This window comes from Nothobranchius furzeri, chromosome 8 (genome assembly GCF_043380555.1).
Source record: "Nothobranchius furzeri strain GRZ-AD chromosome 8, NfurGRZ-RIMD1, whole genome shotgun sequence".
NCBI classification, from domain to species: Eukaryota; Metazoa; Chordata; class Actinopteri; order Cyprinodontiformes; family Nothobranchiidae; genus Nothobranchius; species Nothobranchius furzeri.
This window is the reverse complement of record NC_091748.1, coordinates 55,671,372-55,691,908: the sequence shown is the minus strand read 5'-3', so window position 1 is coordinate 55,691,908 and position 20,537 is coordinate 55,671,372. Positions and strand designations below refer to the sequence as shown.

Sequence of the window (20,537 nt, the reverse complement as noted above, 5' to 3'; positions counted from 1 at the left end):
TATACAAATCAGAATCAGAATGGTTTTATTGCCTCATTATGTGAGAAATCACTACATTAGTAAACTGCTGTGGTACTTGGTGCAAATAAATGATAAGCAAAAATTAGAAATAAGAAATAAGCACAATAAAATATTAATTATGTAGAATGGCAACGATGAACATTCCTCCGAATGGCCACAGCAGACAAGCCTCCTACTGGACAGTTTAAGTCAAATTAGTGAATCAGAGGTGAATCAGTTTGTGATGAGCGCCAGAGAAGCATGATGCACAGTGTTAACCTTTAAAGCAGAAGCTTTCATTTTTAAATGTTGCAGCAGCAATCCACTTCTTTTTAATTAAAGAAATACTTTTTACTTCAGTTTCTTCATGGGTTTTGTATCTTTGATTCAAATGCATATTAAGAAAATACATTATGTGACTTTAAAAAAAATCTGACATAGTGTTAAAAAAGACATTTGTAGTTCCTCATTCTGCCATAATCTGAACTGTTACCACTATCATGAAATACACTTTAAATAAAAAGATACATTCTTCCATATTGTTTGTATATGAATATATTTAAATCAAATTTTGTGTCTGTTAGCTTTTGAAGGACTTGAAAATCAAATGATTGCTCCTATCACATGATTAGGATGTGGTTCAATCATTTTTGGTCCACATATTATATTTAAAATACAACTTATAGAAACTGTGAAAAATCTACAATTTATTTAGTGAAATTACAATTTGCCCCAGTTTTTGCTAATTGTTTTTCTAAAATGTCACTGATAAAGACTTTTATTTTGAAGCTTAATGTACCTGAGCGGAAGTGCTTGGTAGCCTTCGGTCTGACTTCGGTCTCGCGGTAACGCTGGTATCGGTTAGTATACAGCTAGCTTGTTAGCTAACTCCATCGTTTCCAGGTTTTGTGTCGACCTGAAAACACCAAACTAAGAAAGACACAGGAAGACAGTGCAGCTGAATATATTTTAAATCCAGTCTGCACAAAGAAGCGGGGCAATGCCACACAACTTCCAGCCCGGAGACTTGGTCTTCGCCAAAATGAAGGGATACCCACACTGGCCAGCTCGGGTAAGAAGGCAACGTTAACGGGAGCCGGAGGGGCGGAGGAGGGGGTGGGCTGCTCTGTATGGGACGGTGTAGAAGATTCTCTAATTATCTCAGCAATATCTAATGAAAAACCATAAACAGAAGCATACCATAATGTCTGCGAGCTGACAGGTGGTTTGTAGACCGCCAGTGTGTGAGCTTTCTGAATTTGCATGATACGCTGCTGGCCTAATCTGCAGAGGCAGCGGAGCTAACGCTGTTAATTTTGGAAATGACGTTTAAGAGAGCTGCCTCGTTTCCTGGACTATAAACCCTCATCAAGGCGTAAAAACGCGTTTATTGTCCATCACAGGTGTAATCAGATACGCCACGTTTCCGTTTATGGGAAAGATGTGACGCTTTAATGTGCCTCTTGTTTGTTCCTTGAATATTCTGCATGTTCGCAGATCGAAGATGTGGCTGATGGAGCTGTGAAACCACCGCCAAATAAAATCCCAATTTTTTTCTTTGGAACACATGAAACGTGAGTACAGTTTTCCTCTGGGGTTAAATACAACGGTGTGTTGTTACCAGATTGTTGCCCTTTTATAGTTACATCTCAATTCAAAAATTCAATTCAAAGATACTTATTAATCCCAGAGGGAAATTAGAGTTTCATTACACACAATTCAGAGATCAGACATACATGGGCAAGACACATGACAAGAAATGTGACTGTGGTTATTCACAACCCTGAGTCACGCTACCTTAATAGAGATCAGAGAGTTATATGAGGATTGGTTCAGGTGGAGGGAAAAAAAAAGGCACTTTAGAGTTACCCTCCACCGGGAGGGCAGCTTTGCTCTGCAAAAAGAACACCTCAGACAGATATGCAACAGACTTCAGACATCACACAACATAAGTGTCCACTAGGTGGGGTGGTGGGTTTGGGACTATCCACACTTTGGTTCGTGCAGCCACTACAAACAGCGCATGTCACCTCAGTCTGAACAGGGGGAGGAGCATTGAGGGTTGGAGGGTTGCAGTGACCCTGGAACGATTCGGCGGCCTTCCCGCAGTCCCGCCCAGGCTGGGATAGGAGACAGAGTTGAGTTGCCATAGCGACAGCACATTCCACATATCTTCTGAGGGGGGAGTTTTCGGGGCACCAGATTCCGATTAGAAATTGTTTTGGGGCCAGACAGAGATAATTTCATCTCTGTCTTAAAGTTCCTTGGTCCTCAACCTCTCAAAATCCCAATAATGGACATTAATCTATCCCAGTCCGTGCTGATTCGTCCACTCTATCCTTGATGGCATCCATCTTTTGTGCCATTGAATGAATCTCGGCCAAAGTTCCAAGCTTACGATTCATCTTGACAATTATGGGGAGTGTGAATTCACAGCACAGTGCAAACCATCTCTGAGCTCCGGGCACGGGCCAATATTCCTCGACAGCTCGTTAATTTTCCGGTAAGCCAGGTAGCCTCCAAGGCAATGAGCAGGAAACCTGACACCAACACCACGAATATCCACACGTCTTCAGAGTCTTCCACAGACAGCTGAGATGAACAAATCAAGTTCCACTGTTTCCAGGAGTCCATGATGTGTCCAACTGGGTCTGTCCTGGAGGGGCATCCGGGAGCCCCATCTCTTGTTCTCATTGTTGAAAAAATTGTATCAATCGCGTTGAGTGACCAACTGACGAGGTCCATTTTAGTGATTTCAGTTTCCAGAAAAAATGCTGAAGCAGCCATGCAAACATGGACAGACAAAGGGCCTTGAGGATAAGATATGGAGGAGTGGGGGGAAAAGCGTCTGCACCCTCCGAGAGCCGGAAGATTTTCATTTTAATTATCTATGCATCATTAAACCACCAGAGACCTCAGATAAACGTCATAGCTAAATCTTGCAAAAACATTTATTAGTTTTGTCCCATTTGGGAAACTATTATGTGCTCACAGCTTCATTTAAGAAGGAAATTGGATTCTATTATTGTCTGCTTTTCATTCTTTGTAGAACATTGTCTTTTTGATGTATAACTGCATAGATTACACACACTTTAAAGGCTTTTTAATGGCAATACAAGAGTTGTGTGATATATCTGATTTAATGGCACCTGCAGTATATAAATTCACCACTAGGGGGCACCATATTCTGATCCAGTGTCTCAATCCAGTGTAAACTTCCTGTTGTTACGTTAGGATGTCACTTGACTGTTGAATTTACTCTACTCATCATCACAGAGCATTCCTTGCACCAAAGGACCTTTTTCCTTATGAGAAGTACAGCGAACGCTATGGAAAGCCCAATAAGAGGAAGGGATTTAACGAAGGTTTATGGGAAATCCAAAACAATCCGCACGCCTCCTACAGTGCCCCACCTGTAGTAAGTCCTACTGATGACTAAAATCCAGATGCATTGATAAATCAGAATACAATCTTGCACATTCCTATAGAAAATGTTATGAAAATGATCTTTTCATACCTTTTGCTAGTTATAGTTCCTCTGTTTTTTTCTTCATTGTTAAGATCTTTATGTTGAGTAAAGTTAATGTTAATCCTTTAATTGTGTTGGGGTTTTAGCCGCCTAGCTCATCTGACAGTGAGGGCAATGATGCAGGAGGAGGTAGAGGAGGTAGTGACGAGGAGGAAGAAGACGAGGAGGAAGCCCCGGTTCCTCGGAAAGCCGATTCGGGTAGCGAGGATGACTCTGATTCTGGGAGTGATAACAGAGGAAGGGGAGGAGGGATGAAGCGAAAACCGCAAGCTCCCAAGGTAACAACACCTACAGTTGAATTGATTTAGTGTGGAAATAGTCTTTCTTGCAACTACACAACATTTGGTTCATGATTAACTTGTGTCATTAAGTTAATGAACTCAACAGAAAATGGTTTATTTGGTGGAATTTATGGATAGTAAAGAGATGAGCTTGGCACAATATGCAGTATTTGTATCAAAAAAGCATTTTTGTGTCCATGCTTTCACGAAAAACTCAACACAAAGCAGCATAAAGAATACTTTTGTGTAAAGAGTTATCCTTGCAATGGTAAAAACGCTGTAATGCTTGGAAAATGTTGATTATTAAAATAATAATAATAATAACTGTTCCTGCTTTTGCCTTGTTTTAGCGGCCACCTCCTCCAAAAAAGGCTCGTGGCTCCTCTAGTGACCGAGATGAGGAGGAGAGTGGATCTCCTGAATCAGAGGCGACACCTTCAGAGTCTGACTCTGGCAAAAATAGTGACAAGGTTGGGGAAAAAAAGAAAACATTTATCAAAGTAGAATTTCTAGCTGTGGTGATACAAAACAGGCTAACTGTCTGTGTTTTAAAACAGGATTTTACTCCAGAGAAGAAACCTGGAGGACGAGGTGGAAAAAAGGCAGCAGGCAGAGGGAAGAAGGTGAACCACAAACTTTATTCTGCAAACCCCAGATTTATTATTATATTTAAGGTAAATGTCTGTTCTATTCTGTTTCTAATTTGATGTTTTCATGATGCTGCAGAAGGCTTCTTCTGACTCAGAATCAGGATCAGGGTCAGATAGGAAAGTTGTAGACAGCGACTCTGAGGATGAGAAGCCTCGACCAGCTCTGTCAGGCTCAGAATCCCAGTCTGGCTCAAAGTCTGAGTCCGATTCTGATCCACCTCCCCGCAAGGGCCCGCAACCTCGCAAGAAAGGTGAGAGCTGACGTTCTTTTATCAGTCACAATAACAAAGGGTGGAGGTAAGTTTTGATTTGTTTTACCACAAATCTTTCATCCCCTTCTGCTGCTCATGAATACCTGAAGTCACATGTAAACAGTTTTTTTCTAACTTGCAGAGAAACCTGCACCAAAGCCTCGTGCACGGAAGCCCAAACCTGCCCCAGCAAAACGAGCTCCGTCTTCATCCTCCGACAGCGACAGGTCAGGTTGCTTTAAAGCTGTTATTTTGTGGGCGACGGTGGCACAGGAGTTAAGTGCTCGCCCCGTAATCGGAAGGTTGCAGGTTCGAGCCCCGCTCAGTCTGTCGTGTCCTTGGGCAAGGCACTTAACTCACCTTGCCTGCTGCTGGTGGTCGGAGGGACCGGTGGCGCCAGTGCTCGGCAGCCTCGCCTCTGTCACTGCGCCCCAGGGCAGCTGTGGCTACATTGTAGCTCATCCCCACCAGTGTGTGAATGGGTGAATGACTCTGTTGTAAAGCGCCTTGGGGGGTTCCAGGACTCTAGAAGGCGCTATATCAAATACAGGCCATTTTTACAATTTTTACCTGCGTGTGACTTCCAGTGCGGTCTGGTTTTGTGTGATTATTAGCTTGGCACCTGAAATTTACATCTTTTTTTTTTTTTTTAATAAAAAAGCGACAGTGAACCCGACCGCATCAGCGAATGGAAGAAACGTGATGAGGAGCGCAAGCGAGAGCTGGAAGAACGCCGAAAAAAGGAGGAGGCTGAGGAACTCCGCCGGCTACGTGAGAGAGAGAAGGAAGAGGAGGAGAAAAGGAAAAAGGACAAAGATAAGGCTAAAAAGGGGAGCGACAACGACAGCAGCAGTAGTTCAGATGAAGGTGTAGATGATCACCCACTGAAGAAGTCCAAGAAACCTCCTCCACCCCCGATCCCCGCACCTTCAGACTCAGATTCTCCTCCACCAGCAGAGGTAAACATCTGCTCTAACAGGAAAACAGATTGCTGTAGAATGATGCACGAGCTGTTTTTTTTTTTTCTTGTTTAAAAGTTGAGAAAATCCTCCAAGAAACAAGACAAATCAAAGGCAGCAAAACAGAATAAAGAGAGAAAAGAAAGAAAGGAGAAAGAAGCGAAAGAGAAGAAAGCCCGACGGGCAGAGGAGAAATCCAGAGCGAGGTGAGTGGACAAACGGCAGCAGACCTCATTGGAACTACTGGATTAAATATTGAAGACCACAGATCTCAGAGTTCTCTCTAACTCAGGTCCAAGCCTGAAAAGCCCAAACGCAGACCGGAGAGGCAGCCAGAGAAGAGAGTGGAGAAGAAAAAGGGTCGGTATCGCTCACTAGCTGCGTTTTCATGTGGCAAATTTCCTCAATCCGATTGAAATCTTGGTTGATCGGAATTTCCGAATCTCTTTTCACATGGACACGAACTGAAATGATCCGATCATGCCGTGCGTACATATGCACCAAGCATTTAATCCGATTAAATAGGTTGAGCATGCGCAGAGTTGCGTTTCACGAAAGAAAAATTGTAAACAAACGCCATGAAACGAAAAGAAAAATGTAAAAACAGAAATAACTATTCTTCCTGCTTTCCTGATCCATTTATTCAATTTAATATTTTTATTTAGCTCATAGAAGTTACGTTTTCTTCAGTGAATAACTGCAGATATATGCTTTGCTGCATTTTATTGTTGATTAAAATAAGGGAGGGTTATGTCTGCCTCTTGATCAGCTGGTCCGCAGGTCTGAATTGACAGCTGTTGCGCTGCGCTGCGGGACGGGGGGGGACGGGGGGTGGGGGGGGGGATTAGCCTCATGTTTTATTACTGAGCTCTGTTGTGGCTTATTATTAATAACATGTGACGATCAGCTGAAACTGTTGAGAAAAATCTGTTCAAACAAAATAACAGAAGATGTTCAGAAAGTTTAGAAGCCTGTGTTCATCATTAACGAACCGCATCTCAGGTCATCTGCGTTTACTTGCTTTTAACGAACACGGACTTTACTGTCGTCCAGAGTATTTAACCGAGGACGTTTTTCTACCCAACATCAGCCTCCAATCAGGTCTGTAAAACCCATATTATCCTGTGTTCTTTACAAGCGTGTCTCCATCACCTGCTGCAGAAGCTGCTGTGTTCAAAGCTGACAGAAACGGGGATCCGTGCGCTGCAACCCCCACGATAAACCTGCGTATTTCCAGTAAAGATTTGAACATCTTTGTCGAATGATTTGTGCAATAATCAGATTTTTATTTTACTTCCACAAAATGCAAGTTCTGAATTAAATATTACTGAAACGGGACGTCTTGTCGTCGGATTTAAAAGCCGCCGCTCGTTAATTACACCGTCATTTTTGAAGTCAGGCAGTCCAAATGACAGCGGAGAGGCCCGCTGGCTGTTGCACACATGCGCAGTGGGCATTATTTTACCCCAACAATCCGAATGGCTGTGTACATGCACGTCAATCGGAATGAAGAACGGAATAAACCACCGCTCTCAATCGGATTGAAATTTCAATCCGATCGGGCCGAATCGGATCAGAATATTCTGATTGACATGTTTACATGCAGAATTTTCAATCTGAATGGGCATTCAATCCGATTAAATATGCGCATGTAAACGTGGCTACTGTCTCATCTGCACTGCAAACTCGTCTAATTCCTCTAACAGAAAAAGGGCAGATGCTGTTTAACTTTCTTTTTTTTTCCTTTGTCCATATTCAGAAGCATCACCAGAGGAAAAGCTACAGAAACTCCACACAGAGATCAAGTTTGCACTCAAAGTGGACAACCCAGTAAGTTCAGCAGCTCTCTCTACGTTTGGGTTGATGCAGACATGAAAAAGAACTTTTTGTGTTTATTTTTTCTTTCTAGGACATTGATAAGTGTTTACAAGCCCTAGAGGAGCTTGAAGCTGTCCCTGTTACCAGCCATATTCTCCAGAAGAATGCTGAAGTTATTGCCACACTAAAGAAGGTGCACTTTATTTTTCTGGTTGCGTCTTTTGCTGCTGCTTCAGCCAGCGGGGTCCTTATTGTTATGCACCAGGGGTTTTTTCGACATTAATATCCTTTATTATTATTTTTCCGCGGACATTAATGCGGCTCGAATGGCAGCGTGCACAAATTTCACATCGAAATGAGCGGCTTGGCCGTGGGAGGTGTGCTATTACGTTTGTAAGAGTTCTGAATTACCACGGCGAGGTTATTAGAAAAGGCTTCAAAGAATTTCTGTTTTTTGGGCATATTGAGCTACCCTTTCAAACTTTGTGTGTGGCATTTTTTACATTTGCATAGAAAATGTCTTGTGGCAGGTCCCTTTTTAAAATTTCTTCTGGAATTTTCTAGTTTTTTCTCTTTTTTTGTGAGGGGTTATCTTCAATCTTCACCTTCATTTGTGTGTATTGTAATTTGTGTTTTTATGTGTTTTCATATCATGTCCTGATATTTGTAAAGCACATTGAATTGCCTCTGTGTTTGAAATGTGCTCTATAAATAAAGCTGCCTTGCCTTCAATGAAATACTGTCTTTTCCTAACATCTTCAGTGTGTGCTTTTTTTCTCTTTATTATGATTTTACAGATTCGAAGATATAAGGCTAGCACAGCGGTCATGGAGAAAGCCAGCGATGTCTACAACAAGCTAAAGCTTCGCTTTGTAGGCAAAACCGAGCTGGCAGTAAAACCTAAACCTGAAAACAAGGAAGCAGAAGACGATGACAAGGAGTCACGAAACACCGGTAAAAGACGGTGTCTGTGTTACTTTTGTTTCAAAATGAGTTTGGCAAATCCATATTTTGTCTTTTTTAGAAGCCACTCCAGTCAACGGGGAGTCAGCGGAGAAGAAAAATGAGACGGAGATGGAGGAAAATCCCAAAACACCAGAGGAGAACAACGACGACGAAGCCGGTTCGAGTCCAGTCAGGCAAGAATCACACAAGTTAGGATCTACTTTGGGTTATGACTTGTATTTTCTGGTTATGACTCGTTTCCACAGAAGCATAAAACAGTTAGTAAAAAAGTGATGTGATCTACTTTTTAGCTGATAAATTGACACATGGTTGTAATCTAAGCAGCTGTTGCTGTTTTTCTGCAGACGCAGCGCAGATAGCCCAGCCGAACAGCCGACACACACATACGAGGAAGCAGATGGCTCCGTCTCAGCAGAAACAGAAGCGCCAGCTATAGAGAGCTGAAAGACTCTTCACAACTCTCAGCAATGGACCAAGCTCTAAAAGATGGCGGCCCATGTTTGCTGCGCTCGTGCCCCCAACCACATCCCAGCTCACACTCGTCGTTTCCTGCAGCATCTGTTACATCAACGTTGATACATTTTGTGATCTGCTGATATCAAACCTGAAAGCCATCCCCCCTCCAAACACTCTGGTCCGTTGCCTCTCACGGCAAAATGAAATGCTTTTTAGCGTGATCACTTGTAGCGCTTCACGGACGTTTTATTTTTGTTGTTTGTTTCTGAAATTGACCTCTCCTTTTGTGTGTGACACTCACTTTGTTCTGGATGTTCAACTCATGTTTTTCTGTTGTCATCCTCTGCATAAACTGAATGATTACATTTTTAACTATAAATAGACTTTAACTTGGGTATCACAAAATGAGTTCTTACTAATTTTTACAAAGAGAAGCGAAGGAGGTGTTAATCTGTTGTTTTGAGGGTTTTGTGCAGCTGCCACCTGTTTGCTTCATTTTATAAAGCCTGCCAAACATCACGAAGGCCTCTTGTCTGTGTGTGTATAGCTTTGTGAGAGTAATGAAGTGCTATTTGTGTCTTTTATGTTGAATATTTTTTTAATTATGTGGTCTAGGTTCAGTTAATTCAGTCTGACATGTAAAAAAGGTCACTTGAAGATACCCACCTACTTTTTATTGCTTCTTTTCAAATGATTACACTTTTGTCTAAAATAATATCTACAGTGCAGTTTAAAAAAACTTGCACACACATGTGTAGTGTTTGCTTTTAGTAAATTGCATAATAAATAACAGTATAGACCATAAACTGGCCAAAAAAAGGGTAGAAATCATGTAGAAGCAATCTATTTTGGCATTTTTCCGTTACATGCCTACAACGTGTTTTTAATGCTCTGTAAATTGGTAAAGCATTTCTATTACGTAGTTGAGACTTGAATAAAAATCTCAGCATGGTTTTGATTCTTGTTTTCTGGTAACTTCCTGAAATGAGTCGGCTGCCAGAGGTGACTGCACAAACTTTTATCAGTGACTGATGATGGTTTTTAGATGTCAGCTGGAAAAGTATGGATAGGGTATGCTCCCTGCATCCGTTACATACGCAACACTATTGTCTGCAAAAATGTACAGCCAGTAATGACACACTGTTTTGCTAAATAGTGGATCGATTACGTTGTAATAAAGTACCTAGGAAGATGTCTGAAGACCAATATATCTGTGGAGCCAGTACCATTTTTATGGTGTTCACCCTATAAAGTCAAATTTTAACTCCAAATATTCAAGTTAGATTTAATTTGATTTAATGCTTTTTATAAATCTATATCTAAGTATTTCATTGCTTTTGATAACCCTCTGAAGTCAAAGGAAGAAAGCTGGTTATATATGTTTGCACAGTCATCATTAAAAAATAATTATACATGAATAAAGGGAATAGGAGCTGGTAAATTGTATTGTCCGTATTTGTAATAGCATACGTGTGTGTGCGTGCGCATCTATATCTTCTAAAACGTGTGTGTGATTGTGTGGTTACCTGTGTGTGCAGGTCTTAAACTGTTTATCTGAGTCACTAAGTGTTTGTTGGGTGTTTGGATGTGGCTTTTGTCTATGAGTGTTGTTTTGTTTTTTTAATGTTGTGTATGTGATGAGGGAAGAGTTGCCTGCAGCAGCCTAGGCCCTGCCAACGCCAGAGTCTGTAGCAGAGTCTGTAGCCAGGCCAAGCACCATCATTTTGCAATTAAATTGCAGCCAAAAAGCAAGTGGCAAAAATTGAAGTTCCACCCTCATCCGCTAGGAGCTGGCACCAGAAGTGAGCAAATCCTTACTGACTCCCGTGTAGAAAAGACTAGCAGATTTATTATCGGACAGCTCTGCAAGGACTTCATTTTAAAATGGGAAAATGTTTTATTTTTTTTTTCGCAAGCACAGAAAGGAAGATGTATACTTTGTTATAAATTTGTTAATTATTCTAGCTAAATTCTATCTCCACAAATGCAAGTATAGTAACCAAAAACCTAATTTCAAGCACTATAGTGACACTCTATCTTACATAAAATTGATTAGTGGATCACAAAACAAAAAAGCTTTAAAAACTATAACTATTTGCACCACCTATAATTTATTTGGATGTTTGTAACATTTCTGTAGTGCACCCCCTGGCATATGTTTCATCTTCTTTGTTCAATTTTGTATGCAATTTGTTTGCATACTTATCACCTTGTTCAATAAAGTTTTGAAGAAAAAAAAGACTCCCATGTAGAAAATGCCGATTTCACAGCAGAAATAAACATGTTTACAACCTGGTTCAAAGAACCAGCTTAGGTTTCATAGATCTAGTTTACATTCATGACAACTCTTAGAAGGGTGAATTTTTGTACCTCTTCTGTTCAAATGGATTTTAATGCTTACATTTCTGAATAATTAGTGAGCATCCATGTGACTTCAGAGCTAGCTCAGAAGAAGGACCTAAGCCTGCGCCATTTCGACTCTCTGAACATTAGTTTTGTCTGTTTTCGTGTTTGGACATTAATTATGGAATTATTTGGACAAAGAGGACAAGCTGTGGTTATTGACTACACAGATCATCCAAGCAGTTTCTGCTTCTTTTGATCAGTGAGGAAAATTATCTATGGTATGTTCTTGCTGTGTTGCTTTTCTAACTGCATTGTTGGTTCTTTTTTAAAACACAGAAAAGGTTTCTCTTTACCTTGCTGACAGTTTCGTTCGTGGCTGCAAACTTCTTCTGAGCGAACGAAACTGTCAGCAAGGTAGAGAAACCTTTTCTGTGTTTTAAAAAAGAACCAACAATGCAGAGGAAAATTATATTTCTGTACTTTATTTTGCTGGTTGAATGGGGGAAAATGCTGAGTCATTTAACTGCTTGGTCAAACTTGTTAGTGGGGCTGCATAAGAACCTTGAGCGGGTGCGCAGCTTCTCCTGTCTCCTGCTAGAGCACGCGGGTGGCTGTTTCCATTTCCCAGAGCAGCCGGACTGGTTCTAGTGACAGGATGTAGTCATGCTGGTCACTGGTGGATCTCTGAGAGAGACCACAGAAACACCACAGCTCTTTTAGTTGACGCTGCTTCATTTTTGAGTCATTCAACCGCATTTTCTCACTAATAGCTTGCTGGTTGAATGGGGGAAAATTCTGTGCATTTACCATAACACTGCTTGGTCTAAAATGAGTTGAAATATAATGTGTTGGTGTGGCTGCTGGGTTAAAAAAATACTAGAGCTATATATCTACAGAGGCTTTCGAACTTCGCTGTTCCGCCGCTGTCAAAGATCTGCAAGTCCGCCATTGTCACTCAGCTCTCTGCTCCGCAGGGTGTTGACACAGCGGCAGACTCATGGATCTTTGACCACGGTGGAACAGCAACGCCCGATATCCACAGTCAGCTTACCTAGTTATGATTTCATTACTAAGCAGGCCAGAGGTGCCTTCACTTTGGAGTCACTCTACTGCATTTTTCTTGCTAAAAACGCCTGGAAAAACTCTGTTAGCTTTGCGTTAGCATGTGGCTAATGTCCCGCTGATCTCCGACCGTGGAGCAAGAGCAGATGTAAAAGGCTATGGCGCTTGGTTACGATCGCAGCTGTCTGAGGCTCCACTTGTAATTTAACAGTCCCAATCCACATTAGATCTCTAAAGGAGACCAGTATGAATACGGAAGGCTTGCAGGTTGGCTACCCCGTCCTTGGTGCCCTTCTCATCTTCTTGGGTGAGCTAAGTAGCTGCATTGGTTCATTTCCAACTGTAGCAGCTCCACCCTCAGCTCCACCTCTTTTCCCTTTTTTTGGACTGTCTAGGCGTGACAGGTCGTGCGACACGGTCAAAATGGCGGTGGTGGGAACCTCCCATTTGGGAACAAAACCTTGTAATTCGAGCCTATTGACATGAATTGTCCAGTATATATGTTGATGAGCCACGCACGGCCCAGCAGCTGATGAACACCAATGGGTGGACACCAATAGGCCAGACCAGAGGGCAGACCCAAAACCAGGGAAGAAGGGGGGTTAGCCAGATGATGTCAGGGCACCAACCCCCAGCCAAAGGAAACCCATTTGAGACTGCCAAACCTGGAGCCCCCACCCCAGCACACTGTCACGCCCACCGATACAGGCCAACCCAGAGTGGGCCAACCAAGCCCCAAGGGGCCCACCCCTATGAGGGACAGCCAGCACAGGCCAACCGGCCAACCCGGCCCTGCCACCCTGCAAAGCAAGTGCCAACACTCAACCATGCCACCAACCCATAGGGATAGTGAGGGTGGTAGTTGGCCTTGGCCGCGAACACTGGGAGTTTAGAGGGTAGAATCAGTGCGAGTGAACCATTGTTGTGAGTGTGTGTGTGTGTGTGTGTGTGTGGTTGTGGCAGTGGGTTTGGTGGGGGTGGTTGAAGGCTGAAAGGAGAGACCACTGCTTGGCAGCTCCACCCATCCAAACTCTTTCCCCTACCAGACTCCCTGGTGTTGTATGCCTGAGGGGAGTGATGTAGAAAAGGCGCAGGTGTATGGCTGCAGACCCGGAGACCGTAAATTCAGGCTGACTGCTCATTCAGCTTGTATTGTTTTTGAAACAGTGCCCTCTAAAGGATGAATGTTTGTTTAATTGCAACTGTCGATTCAAAACATGCCTTTGAATCACATTACATTTGTAAAATTTTATTAGAAGTTAGAAATTAAATTTTATTAAAGCAACATAAAATGTTTTAATTGCTGGTGAAGCATTGCATCAAACTATTAATTAATTGACCATTTTTTCCATCTAAGTGAAATATCTTCATTTTTTATGTTAATTTACATACACATAATACACATTGGTGGTATATGGCTCCTCAATCCAATGTAGGACAGAAATATCAGCACATTCTTCATTTCTGCAGCCATCAGGATTTTAAATCTATAAGTGTTGGAGGAGCTGCCAGACATTCATTTTCCATTGGGATCAGTAAAGTTTAACTTATTTCATCTTTGAGACAAAATGTAAATCAAAATAAATAGCGTACGGGTGACCTCTGAAATGATCAATACACTTTATACACATTCATTTTATGAACTTTATTTATTTAAAATCCAGCAGATGTTCTACTGTTGTTTATTGTTTGTATGGCCCTTGTCGGCTGTGGTGTGGTTGTCATGATCTGCGTCTCCCCTCATGTGTCTCCTTGTGTTCTCCATTCATCTCTAGGTTCTCCTATTGTGTATCCTAGTGCCCTCTTGTGTCATTGTCTACGTCTTCCTCATGTGTTCCCAGAGCTGCAGCCCCTCTAGGTTTCCTTCCCCCCAGGTATCTCCCTCCAGGTCCTGTGCTCCCCGTGGTCCTCCTTTGTCACACCCCTGTAGTTTCTCTTTCTGTGTTCCCAGATCTACAGCCCTCCAGATCCTCTCTCCCAGGTCCTGTGTTCCTTCAGTCTTCCCCAGTCACCCCTCCGCAGTTTTTATAGTTTCAGCTTTTCATTTTATTAGTCTCTTTAGTGTGTTTTTTCCCACCGGTGTTTGTAGTTTTCCTACACCCTTAGAATATTAGTTATGCTGCTGCTCTTCTTCTTTAGGTTTTACTCTTAGGTCATATTAGTTTCCTCCCTGATTAGTTAATTGCTTTCACCTGGTTTCTCTCCCCACACACCTGCAGCCCATCTGCCTCCCATCATGCCCCAGTGTATTTAACCCTGTCTGCGTCTCTATCTGTTGACGGTCCATTGTTTGGTGTCGGTGTTGCTTTGAGCCTCAGCTCTTGGTTTTGCGCTCTATGGGAGCTTTGGTTCTCCTGGTATTCAGGACTTTGGTTTTTGGCTTCTGGCTTCCTGCCCTTTTAGATTTTGTTTCTCATCTTAATAAAAAGGATTTTACTTTTGAACCGCTCGTGCCATCTGGTGTTTCCTGCATCTTGGGTCCTAACCTCCTCCTAACTCGCAACGTGACAGAGGTGGTCTGCAGAGAAAAGAAAGATGGCACAAAGTCGAAAACACTCAACTGTAATGTTCTGCAGCAGGCACGATTTAGTTTATATTCACATTAATAACATTATTTACTATCTGAACAGTGCTCCTTTCTTTAACCTTTACCTTTGAATTAATATATCTTTCCAGAGTTTTACCTTTCAAACATTATGTATGATTTTTCAGAACTCCTTGAAAGTGATTGTCGCATCATGTAATGTAATATAATGTAAGCAACACTTTTTTTTGCTAAACATGCCCCCTGCACCGTAGAACTCCATGCAATAGGAAACTAAGCGCTGACCAGAACTAACCAATAGCATTGGACTACCGCCTACATGCTTCAAATTTAAGGATGCAGAGTTGAACTTCTCACAGACAAGTGTTGTATAAATATACTGAGAACACAACATGAGAATAATACTTGTAAAACAATGACTTTTAGCTCTGTTTGTCAGCTACAGTAGCACATTTAAAAACAAATGTGAAGTTGCCATCTTTAAAATATGGAAGGAGAAACCATTTGCGTGATACGCTTGTCAGCCACTAGATGGTGGAAGATAAATACTCTGGAAAGAGACTTTAAGAACAATGTCATACTGTTAAGAAAAAGTTGGCCTATAATCTTTTTTCACATTATCCACAATTAATTTAATACTTTGTTTAATTTGTCAAAGTGTGAATGATATAATTTAAGGAAAGGTGCAGTTCAGAACAGTAATTTCCACTAAGCTCAGATAGCTCCTATATCTAAGTTATATATATATATAACTTAGCCTACATGTGGTGATAAACGCATCAACTCACTTTAAACTAAACACAAGAAAATGCTCATTTTGTTGTCAAACTTAACTCAACAATTAAATTTAGTTTTGAAAGTTCAGTAGAAAGGTACAGTGTCCGTCTGGTGACATTGAGGGAAAGAAATAACTCGTGGACACGAGATAATGCATGGGAATGAGTTGTTAACTCGTTGCCACGACTTATTAATGCGTTCCCACGAGTTATTAATGCATGGCCACGAGATACAATAAGTATAACAACATAATTATATATATATATATATATATATATATATATATATATATATATATATATATATAATTATGAAGCAGGCGGCTCCTCCAGGCCAGGCTGAGCTGAAGACCGCCTAGACCTTTAACTCCGCTCATTCCCTTAACGCTCCAGTCAGCTGACTTTAGACGCCATTTTGTCAGCCATTTCCTACACAGATCTACTGCCAGCGTCTCTGCACAGCTCAGGACGCCTCGTCTGGCCTCAGCAGCTTCACCTGCCCGGGCTCGGTTGACTGCAGCGGACCTTGAACGCACGGTACCCCCGGGTGGATGAGAAACTAGTCCCAGAAGACTCCTCTCTCTCTGCAAGGCGGGTGGGTCCACTGGACAGAAGCGGTACAAGTCGCAGACAGCCATGGCTTTGAAGATTGTCAAAGGGAGCATCGATCGGATGTTCGACAAAAATCTCCAGGATTTAGTACGTGGCATCAGGAATCACAAGGAAGATGAGGTAAAATGAGCCCACCTGGAACACCTTAAACATCTAATTTATTTGTGCTTTTAAGTTAATTCATTTAACCATCACCGTTACACCACTAGCTAACGGCTAGCCCTGACGAGTTAGCTAGTTGTTTCAGCCACTAGCTAGCGGTGAACTGGATTGTTTATGTAGCTGGTTGGCGTTTACTTAGTGACAAACCGCTAACGCTGGCTTTGTAGCCCAATGCCAGGTGTGAATAAGGAGACACTTCAGTGACAACCGGCTAGAAGTCAGAGGGAAAAGGTGACAAATAATTATTCACACCAGGAACTTACTTCTGCAGAACTAGGACCAAACCAGGGACAGCTAGTGAATTCTGCACTGGCTTTCTGTTCGGCACAGAGCTGCTCGGACAAGCGACACAACCCTAATCCTAACCCAACTCAAAACAGCCGAAGGACATGAGGTGCTTACAAAAATGAAAATACAAAAGAAAAAGACCCGTTAACTTACAAGACAGATAATGACAGTAACAGTCAGCTGTCACATGAAAGTATAAAAAAAGTTGATTACAGAGTGGATAACTTGGAGTGTGTTTCTCCAGCGGTATCAAAGATATTGGATTGGATTGTTCAGAAAGTGTTTAATTTTACAAAGTCGCGTTTCTTGTTCTGCTAGTTTGTCACATCTGTCTGTGATCAGCTGATTTAGCAGAAAGTGTTCCGTTATGCTGATGAATTTATGATTTACTGACTGAAATAAGTGTGAAATAGTCCATTGTAATGAGTCTGGATAGTGTATAAAATGAGTTAAGCAATCTTCTCACCAGTGACCGATGAATTATGATACCCATGTGTGCAGTCATGTTTCCTGCCTTACCTCAACCTGCTTTTTAATGAAAGAGCAAAAATACCGTATTAGTAAAGGAGGATTTTAAGTAAAGTCCCTGGGTTGCATTGTTGCACATACCTGCTGCAACCGGCTCCAATCCACACATTTTTGACCATCTTGCTCTATAATGATTTTTTTTGTGTGTGTAGAGGTAAAACCAGCAGATCATACTTCCTAAAATCTTTATTGGAATTTTGGAATAGAAAATCCAGCTCCTAGACCACACGGTTGTTTAAGACTCTTGATCTTTGATTCTGTGTCTGTTGCTCCTAGTCTCACGGTAACCTAACCAGGGCCATCTAGATAAAGTGCTGGTTGCCCAGTCAACAGTGGACAGCCTGCTGAAATATTAATACTCTGTGTGCGTACTCATGAGTGCGTCTTGCCCCCTTTTTTTAAGTCAGCCCACATCTTTTTCACATGGAAGCAGAATATTTGCACTGCTCATTCATTCCTCAGCGCTTCCATGCTCTGAAACAGAGGGAGTATTGAGGAAACGTGTGAGGATGTCCTCCAATGGTTGCTCCTCGGAGTGTTTGGAAGCTGTTTGTCAGTGTTGTTTGTGAAAATGAATATTGCACAAGTTATGATCAAATATCCTCCAGCTCTATAGATTATCTCCAACTCAGTCTGTGTTGCTGCCCCTGTTGGCTTCCCATCAACTTTTTGAGTTATTTGGTGGATTCAGAGTCAGTAGTTGAAGGAGAGCATTTTCAGTCTCCTGCCAGCTTTCTACCACAGCAAACCAAAGTTTCTTGTGGAGCTGCTGCTGTAGTTCTCCACCCCACCTCCTCTTGTCACTGTGCTGTCTCATGACTGCGCACACATGACCGGCACACTCTATATGTGTTTGTTTTAATAGGCTGCTCCTCTCAGCTCAACAATGGTTGACTGATTTATTTTTTTTGCATTAAAAGGCCTGGCTCGTCTCACTCCCCCAGTGCTGAATAAAACAAGCTGACTGCTCTAGATTTCTCCAAAAATATTCAGTTATAGCTGTAGAAGTAAGGGCAGAAAGGTCAAAGATGCTTGAGCTTTAACGTTTGCACATTATCCTGCTCCATTTCTTACTTCTATGTTATTTTTTTGTGTGTTTCTTACTTCTATGTTATTTTTTTGTGTGTGTATTTAATCATTTCACCAGCACATTTTTGGACAGCATTTATTTATTTGTTTACATGCAGGCCCATCCTCCTCCCTAGATCTATGACAGCAGTGATAGTAGAAGCGTTAGCTGATGAAAACAGGTTTAATTAGATCAAGCTTGTTCAGTTAATTCTATCTTTGTCAGCTAGATGGCAGACAGCAGTGCTGCTGGGGTTTGCTGGCTTTTCATTTTGTTTTTTCCTAAAAACGCTCTCCTGACATTACTCTACCTAATCTAATCTGGTGTCTGCTTTGTCCTCTGTCTGTCCTCAGGCCAAATACATCTCCACGTGCATTGATGAGATCAAACAGGAGCTCAAGCAGGACAACATCGCTGTCAAAGCCAATGCTGTGTGCAAGCTCACCTATGTAAGAGCCCCCCCCCCCCCCACACACACACACACACACACACAAGCAGAAGCTCTGGCTTTGTCACATCTGCTCTTTACTGTTTGTTTAACCCCACTGTGGGCCCTCTGGTAGAATGATTGGTCAGGTTAAAGTGCACATCACAATCTTCAAGATAGTTGCAGACGTGATCTTTTTGGATCAATAGCTTTTCGTCAAACTGCTGTTGAATCACAATTTAAAAATGGCCGTCCTCATCCTGAAAGGAGTAGAACATTTATCTGTGCTTTCTGTTAGACATACACTATTGATGCACTAAGACTTTTTCTGACTCAAATTGGATAGAGTTGCGTTGCGCATTTTATTTTATAGAAGTTTTACCAAGAAAACAAACCCTGTAACTTGGTGAACATTGGAGCAAATTAGTCACTTGTAATGAAGAATAAAAGTGCTAATTCTTGAAACAACACAGTTGAGTCTGACAAAGAAACACTGTCAAATGAAGTGTTTGTGGTGAAGTTTCTGCTGGTTATAAAGAGGTTTTTAAAATCTACATTCAGTTATTGAGCTTCCAGCTAACATCTGTTAGTTTCTCAGTGTTTTTGACATTATTTACAGTGTGGCTCGTTTGTGTTACAGCTTCAGATGCTGGGCTATGATGTCAGCTGGGCAGCGTTCAACATTGTTGAAGTCATGAGCTCCTCGAAGTTCACATACAAGGTATAACTGCCCGTGCACCAGCTGATCGTGTTAATGAAAACCAGCTGCTGCAGACCGATGATAATGTTTCTGTTATTTTATAACAAAGTGCATTTGTCTTTCCTGCTCGGGTTTTCTTCTTGCAGAGGATCGGTTACTTAGCAGCCTCACAGTGCTTCCATGAGAGCACTGATGTCATCATGCTGACGACCAATCAAATCCGAAAGGTCGGTGATGCACTTGTTTGGTGCAGCCTATGAATACCTTTCTACCTTTTTGTCCTACTTTTATTTATTGACTTTTCCATTTTTCTCTTAGGATCTCAGTAGTCCCAACCAGTATGATACAGGTGTTGCTCTGACTGGGCTCTCTTGTTTTGTGACTCCTGATCTGGCTCGAGATCTTGCTAATGACATCATGACACTGGTGAGTCATGCAGGAAATGTCGAGTTTATCCACATAACCAGTTTTTCTTTTCCTCCATGGTCTTCAATTCTTTTCTAGGCTCACAGATGAAATGTGAACATTTTTGCATTTGGAACACAACTGGTTCTTATTTTGGCTGTTTTTGTTTTCCACTTTAGATGTCCCACACTAAACCTTACATTAGGAAGAAAGCTGTGCTTATCATGTATAAGGTGTTTTTGAAGTACCCAGAATCCCTGCGCCCTGCTTTTCCAAGGCTCAAAGAGAAACTGGAGGATCCAGATCCAGGTGTGTTACAGTGTTTTTGTCATTTGAGGCAAATCTGAAACTGCAGAAGCTTTTTTGTGAGTTTTATTTTCTGTCTTCTAAATCCCATAAAGTATTCAGCAAGAGAAAATGATATATGGCGGCTGTGATACTGCAATGCTGTTTTGTTGTTGTTTTAAACTGAAAGGAATTCCCTTATGAGTATCTAGCTTGGCAAGAGAAATGTACAACATCCTGCATTAGCTTCTGATGGAAAATAGATGGTGAATCTCTTGGATTAGAAAATCCAGACAGATCTACGTCACACTGTAGATTAGCATTCATGGACTCACCCATCTTGACTTGTGACGGAGAAGGCTGTTGTTGGTTTAGCATCCAGGAAACAACAGAGAACATCATCATCATCCTTTATTTATAAA

At 41.7% G+C, this 20,537-nt stretch overlaps 2 protein-coding genes across 10 annotated transcripts in view; both read left to right on the top strand.

The window, feature by feature from the left end:
* The first annotated feature begins 859 nt into the window (after nt 1–859).
* Nucleotides 860–9,087, top strand: hdgfl2 (HDGF like 2). Of its 4 annotated transcripts, none has more exons than XM_054752403.2 (16): nt 860–1,072; nt 1,498–1,574; nt 3,277–3,418; nt 3,616–3,807; nt 4,161–4,280; nt 4,368–4,433; nt 4,537–4,711; nt 4,854–4,938; nt 5,373–5,670; nt 5,749–5,876; nt 5,963–6,030; nt 7,430–7,500; nt 7,580–7,681; nt 8,286–8,442; nt 8,516–8,627; nt 8,799–9,087. In XM_054752403.2, exons 1-16 carry the CDS (start codon nt 1,001–1,003, stop codon nt 8,896–8,898), a joined length of 1,965 nt encoding a protein of 654 aa, XP_054608378.2. In that variant the 5' UTR covers nt 860–1,000; the 3' UTR covers nt 8,899–9,087. The 4 variants fall into 4 exon arrangements, with proteins under 4 accessions (XP_054608378.2, XP_015826864.3, XP_015826865.3 ...); XM_015971378.3 differs by having other exon boundaries at nt 8,516–8,642; XM_015971379.3 differs by having other exon boundaries at nt 8,513–8,627.
* Nucleotides 9,088–16,066: 6,979 nt separating this feature from the next.
* Nucleotides 16,067–20,537, top strand: part of ap3d1 (adaptor related protein complex 3 subunit delta 1) — a 28,024-nt gene continuing 23,553 nt past the window's right edge. For all 6 annotated transcript variants that reach the window (XM_070554135.1, XM_015971386.3, XM_070554133.1 and 3 more), the window contains exons 1-6: nt 16,067–16,371; nt 18,652–18,747; nt 19,366–19,446; nt 19,572–19,652; nt 19,744–19,851; nt 20,010–20,139. In XM_070554135.1, coding sequence (XP_070410236.1) covers nt 16,276–16,371; nt 18,652–18,747; nt 19,366–19,446; nt 19,572–19,652; nt 19,744–19,851; nt 20,010–20,139 — 592 coding nt within the window. In that variant the 5' untranslated portion in view covers nt 16,067–16,275. The remainder of the gene's footprint in view (nt 16,372–18,651; nt 18,748–19,365; nt 19,447–19,571; nt 19,653–19,743; nt 19,852–20,009; nt 20,140–20,537) is intronic.